Below are 5,381 nucleotides of genomic sequence, written 5' to 3'. Positions count from 1 at the left end.
CGGCGCGCGCTCCATGCAAATCAGCGCTGCGCCTCCGCCAATGGGCGAGAGCGCCGCCGAGAGAGGGGCGGTGCCTCCAGCGCAGGCGCGCTACGGCCCTGCGGAGCGTGTGGCGGGAGGAGCCGGGCCCCGCCCCTCCCGGAGCCCCGCCCCCAGCCCGGTTCCCGGTCACACCGGGTGCCGTCACCTCCCCCGACCTGCGGCGCAGTACAGCCGGGACGCCACGGCCGGTCACAGTCTTTCCGCTTTAATCGGAACGGCGGTGGGGAGTGGCACCCCAACACAGCATTGGAACCCCGGCACAGTGGGGAGTGCAGCAACCCCCGGCACCGGGACCGCTTGGGGGCACAAATCGTCCCCCGGCACAGGGACCTCAGGAGAGCATCCCACCGGCACCAGGACCCTCGGCACTCCAGGGCTCATGTCCCTCCCCAGGCACCGGGAACCCCGGAGCAGCTCCCGGGAGGGGCCAGGCCGTACTCCCACGAGAAGCTCCGCGGGCACGGACACCGGCTCGGGCAGGACCGCACCCGAGGAGCTTCTGCACGCGGAGTGGCTGGGGGGATGCTCCATGCAGGGACAGCAGGCACCGGGACCCCCCCGAGGTAGCTGAGCCTCCTCTCCCGCCACAGCCTCTGTGTGCAGACAGAGTGTGGGTGGGCACCTGGGCCCGTGAGGAACACAGTCCGGGGCCCAGCCCCCCTTTCAGGTGCTGGGCAGGCCCCACGTGCCCCCGATATGCTGAGTGGGCTGAATGCAGAGCCCTCCACGTCCCAGGCAGGCTGGGCAGGCTCTGAGGGTCCCGGTGTGGCTCCGGGTCCCGCGTGTCCCCGGTGCGGGTGTGGCCGCGCTATCTGCGGTACATGGCGAAGGCCACGAAGGTGACGAGCAGGGTGAGGCCGGCCAGGCAGGTGGTGGCAGTGGCGGTGAAGACGTGTCGGTGCTGCAGCTGCAGGTACCAGAGCAGGGCCAGCAGCAGCACGAAGAGCGGCAGCGCCAGGCTGCCCACACCCAGCGCGGCGGGCGCGGGGCTGCGGGGGCCGGGGCTGCCGGGGACCGTGGGGGCTGCGCTGGGCGGGGACAGGTGGCAGTGCAGGACACTCAGGTGGCCCAGGTGCAGCCCCGCCAGGCTCTGGGCATCGTCACGCAGCAGCTGTCCCTGGTAGATCAAGCGCACCTGCTGCTCCTGCCCCGGGAAGTAGGTCCTGCGGGAGACAGGGACAGCGGTCACCCTGCTGACAGGACAGGCCCCTCTGACCCACCTCCTGTGCCCCCGAGCTCTCACCCCACCCGCACAGCTGAGCCTGTGTGTCCCCATGAGCTACCCCGAGTGTCACCTGCCAGCTCGGTTTCCTCATCCACATCCTATGGGTGTGCCCACCCTGACCCCCCACTCTGCCCTGCACACCTGACCCCACACACCTGTGCCTGCCCCAGCTGTCACCTGCCGGGACAGTCCCCTCTGCCAACGTACCCACCGTGACCCTCCCGCCCTGCCCTGCCCTCCCCACACACCCGAGCGTGCGTGTGCCCGTCAGCCACTCCAGGTATCCCCTGCCAGCCTGGGCTGTCCCACGGCCCCGCCAGGGACAGGCACAGCTACCCGGGCACGGGCCGCTTGCCCCGGGACAGCGCTGTCCCCTGACAGGTGCTGCGGGGAGGGGCCCGGGACTCCCGAGCGGGGACAGGCCGCCCCTGCCCGCAAGCCCTCACCTCTTGAGCGCACCGACGGTGTCCCCGGGGCGCATCCGCGCCAGGCGCTCCGTGTCGTTCAGGAACTTGAGCCGCAGCACCAGCGTGGGCTCGGCGGGGCCCTCGGCGGTGGCCGCGGGAGGGTTCCGGTGCCGCAGCCCCTCCGCCTCATCGGAGGCCGCCGCTCCCTCGGCCGGGGCCGGGGCCGAGGTCGGGGCCGGGGCCGGGTTGGGGGTCGAGGCCTTGCGCTCGGCGGGGGCCGTGCTCGGGGCCGCCTCAGCTGGCGGCGCCGCGGGCTCGGGGGCGCGCGTGGAGGCCCAGGCGAGCCCCAGCACGGCGGCCGCCAGCAGCAGCGCGAACAGCACCGTCACCTCATCGCCGACGCCCTCGATGAGCGCCATGGCGGTGGGAGGACCGAGAGCGCACCGGGAGAGGGAAGCGGGCGGGTGCGGCCTCAGCCCGCGGGGCCGCGGGGAACCGGGGCCACGGCCGCACCGGGCCGGGCTCGGGCCGCCATCGCGCCGCTTCCGGCCGGGCACGGGGGGCCATGGGACATGTAGTCCTGGCTGTAAGCGCCATAGTGGGGCGTGGTCGTTGCGCGGAGCACGCCGGGAATTGTAGTCCTGGCCCGGCGGAGGCGCGCCCAGCACAGTCCCGGTCACTCCCGGTGCACCCTCACTCCCAGTGTGATCCCAGCCCCTCCTAGACACTCCCGGCATTATTCCAGTAACCTGCAGTATGTTCCCAGACAGTCCCAGTGGGGTCAGTTTTCCCCAGCATGGGCCCAGCTGCTCCAAATACAATCCCAGTTGCTGCCAGTATGGTTTCAGTTGCTCCCAATGTAATTCTAACCAACCCAGTTAACTCCAGGATGCTACCATCTGTCCCCAGTGTAGTTCCAGTTACTACCAGTCCTCCCCAGTGTGGCTCCAGTCACTCCCAGGTTTAAATTCCTGTGGATGTGTCACCTGGGGACATGGGCAGTGGGGGCTGTGGCCATGCTGAGGGTGTGTGGGCTCAGGCATCTCCAAGAGTTTTGTACCCTCAGTGATTCTGGAGCTGCGAATCCTCAGGAGTGCCCAAAGCTACCTGCAGACTCTGATTAAAATCTTTTGCATTAGGTGTAAAATCCTTAATTTTAGCAAAAAATTGTTAATTTTAGGTGAAAATGTCTTAATTTTAGGCTAGAAATTGTTCATTTTAAGTGAAATATCCTTAATTTTAAGTGAAAAGTTCTTAGTTTTTTGTCAGGAATTCTTAGGTGAAGAGGTGCAGCCATGGAAATACAGCAGCAGGGATGGGGGAGATGGGGACAAACTGACTCTCCCTATAAAGGACAGTTGTGGGTGGAAGGGAAATTCTGGGCAACAATGTCCCCTGTCCCCAGGGTGCCCCCTCCATGGGTCCCTCGCTGCGGGGCACTGGCATTTCCTGGGATTAGATCAGGAGGATTTTCTCCTCCATAATATTTTTCCTGGGAAAAAAATCAGGATGAAATCAGGATAAAACCAGGAGGCATCAGCGTGCCAGGGCAGCCCCTTCCTGCTGAAGGGTCCTGGGGCTGGTGCCCTCCCAGGCGGGAATTCACGATTTCTGTGCAGGGATTCTGGGGGAGCTGCCTCTGGGGGAAGGAGGGGCTGCAGGTGAGGGATCCCCGCCCAGGTGAGGCAGAGCCCGGAGGAGCTGCAGGTGAGGGATCCCCACCCCAGGTGAGGCAGAGCCTGGAGGAGCTGCAGGTGAGGGAATCCCACCCCAGGTGAGGCAGAGCCTGGAGAGGCTGCAGGTGAGGGATTCCCACCCCAGGTGAGGCAGAGCCCAGAGAGGCTGCAGGTGAGGGATCCCCACCCCAGGTGAGGCAGAGCCCGGAGAGGCTGCAGGTGAGGGATCCCCACTCCAGGTGAGGCAGAGCCTGGAGGAGCTGCAGGTGAGGGATCCCCACCCCAGGTGAGGCAGAGCCCAGAGAGGCTGCAGGTGAGGGATCCCCACCCCAGGTGAGGCAGAGCCCAGAGAGGCTGCAGGTGAGGGATTCCCACCCCAGGTGAGGCAGAGCCCACCTGAGCCGGAGCTGCCGAGGAGCCCAGCACATCCCGGGCTGTCAGAGCAGTGGATGTGACACAGCAGCAGATTTAAGCCATGGCTGATCCGTGCAGGCACAGAACGGGATTTATCCCTTCCTGACGCTGCAATGAGCCCGGATCCACTGCTGGAGGGGCTGTGTCTGCTCAGATTTGAGGGTTTATCCAGCGGTTCATCCCCTCCCTGATAAATCCGCTGTCTGCTTGTCACTGTGGATTTGTGTGGCTTCAGCTCCCAGAGAGTGAGACTCTTCTATCCTCCCTGCCTCGATTAAGAAGCTGTTTAATATTCCCCTGAAAGTACTTTCCCAGTGCCATGCAGCCACCCTCAGTTTCCAGGAAAAAGCAGATTGTGCTCCTTAACTCTGCTGCTGAGGAACCAGGGAGTGTTGGTGTTGTGCTGCCCAGGGCTGCTCTGAATCCCTTGCACTTCTCAATGCCCTCCTGAAAGGCTGGTGCTCTAAACTAGGGCCAGTCCTGGAGCTGGGAATGCCCTGCCCTGCCCGGGCTCTGCAGGCAGCACTGGGGTGGTCCCAGGGGTCGGCAGGGTGGGAACCCCTGACAGTGACACCCAGAGGTGTCCCAGCCCCTTCCTGCAGCTCTGCCCCGCTGGGGCTGGGCTGTGACGGGCGGCTCTGCCCTCCTGGGGCACAGGGGAACCCGGCAGTGCCCGGCCCCTGGGCTGGCACTGCTGGGGCTGAGCTCAGAGCTGGGCCCCTCCTGACAATGCAGATCCTGAGCGTGTCCAGGGAACGGAGCTGGGAAGGGAATGGAGCCCCAGGAGAGGCTGAGGGAGCTGGAAAGGGGCTCAGCCTGGAGCAAAGGGGGCTCAGGGGGGACCTTGTGGCTCTGTACAACTCCTGACAGGAGGGGACAGCCAGGGGGGTCGGGCTCTGCTCCCAGGGAACAGGGACAGGACAAGTGGAAAGAGTCCCAAGTTGTGCCAGAGGAGGTTTAGGGTGGATATTGGGGATAATATTTTCATGAGAAGGAAGGGCTGTCCCATTGTGTTTCTGCCAGGGTTCACGGTCCCCTGCTTCTGGTTCCTCTTTACTCACCATTTCACCTTCCCTCAGTGTTTCTCCCTGTTTCTCCCCCATGGCTGGGCTGAGCCCTCCTGTCCCACAGGCCTTGCGGGGATTGTTGGCCCTGAGTCCTGCTCAGAGCCCAGGGGGGGTTAATGCACCTTGTTCCATTTTCAGCCTCTTTTCCCGGAGCCCACATCATGGGACAGTCCAGCTGCTCGGGGTTGTGACCAGAGAGGGGTCGCAGAGGGATCCTGCCCCAGTGGGGCACTGGGGACACTGGGACACCACCCCAGACGTGCATGTCCACCCTGTGGTGGCCCTGTTTGTGCCAAGGCAGCGCTGATGGGAGCCACTCACCCATCCCAGAAGAGGATCCCGGGGCCCTTCAAAGTGCCTGGAGTGGCACAGGTCCCAGCTGTCCCCAAAATCCACGGGGTGGCCTGAGTTGGCTGGTGGCATCGCAGTGGGTCACAACAAGAGACACAGACAGCCGTGGGACACAGACAGCCGTGGTCCTGTGAACCCTACAAGGCCAGCAGCCGTGCTGTGTCCTTGGTCCAGCGAGGGATGTGACCCCTGGGTGGGA

The 5,381-nt window shown here is 64.8% G+C and overlaps 1 protein-coding gene across 1 annotated transcript; it reads right to left on the bottom strand.

The window, feature by feature from the left end:
- Window positions 1-226: 226 nt before the first annotated feature.
- On the bottom strand, window positions 227-2,219 carry TMUB1 (transmembrane and ubiquitin like domain containing 1). Its single transcript, XM_059868454.1, has 2 exons — window positions 1,714-2,219; window positions 227-1,205 (listed from the first exon to the last, which is right to left on the bottom strand). The coding sequence occupies exons 1-2, from the start codon at window positions 2,091-2,093 to the stop codon at window positions 851-853; spliced, it is 735 nt and encodes a 244-aa protein (XP_059724437.1). The 5' UTR covers window positions 2,094-2,219; the 3' UTR covers window positions 227-850.
- Between the last annotated feature and the right edge of the window lie 3,162 nt (window positions 2,220-5,381).

This window comes from Haemorhous mexicanus, chromosome 1, assembly GCF_027477595.1.
Source record: "Haemorhous mexicanus isolate bHaeMex1 chromosome 1, bHaeMex1.pri, whole genome shotgun sequence".
NCBI lineage: Eukaryota > Metazoa > Chordata > Aves > Passeriformes > Fringillidae > Haemorhous > Haemorhous mexicanus.
The sequence above is the reverse complement of the archived record's forward strand: the minus strand, read 5'-3'. Positions and strand labels throughout refer to the sequence as shown.

Excerpts from the sequence above, each read along its gene's own strand:
- TMUB1 (XM_059868454.1), bottom strand. The coding sequence starts at position 2,093 with ATGGCGCTCATCGAGGGCGTCGGCGATGAGGTGACGGTGCTGTTCGCG. Across the intron at positions 1,206-1,713 it reads ACCGTCGGTGCGCTCAAGAG|GACCTACTTCCCGGGGCAGG; the intron begins GTGAGGGCTTGC and ends TGTCTCCCGCAG.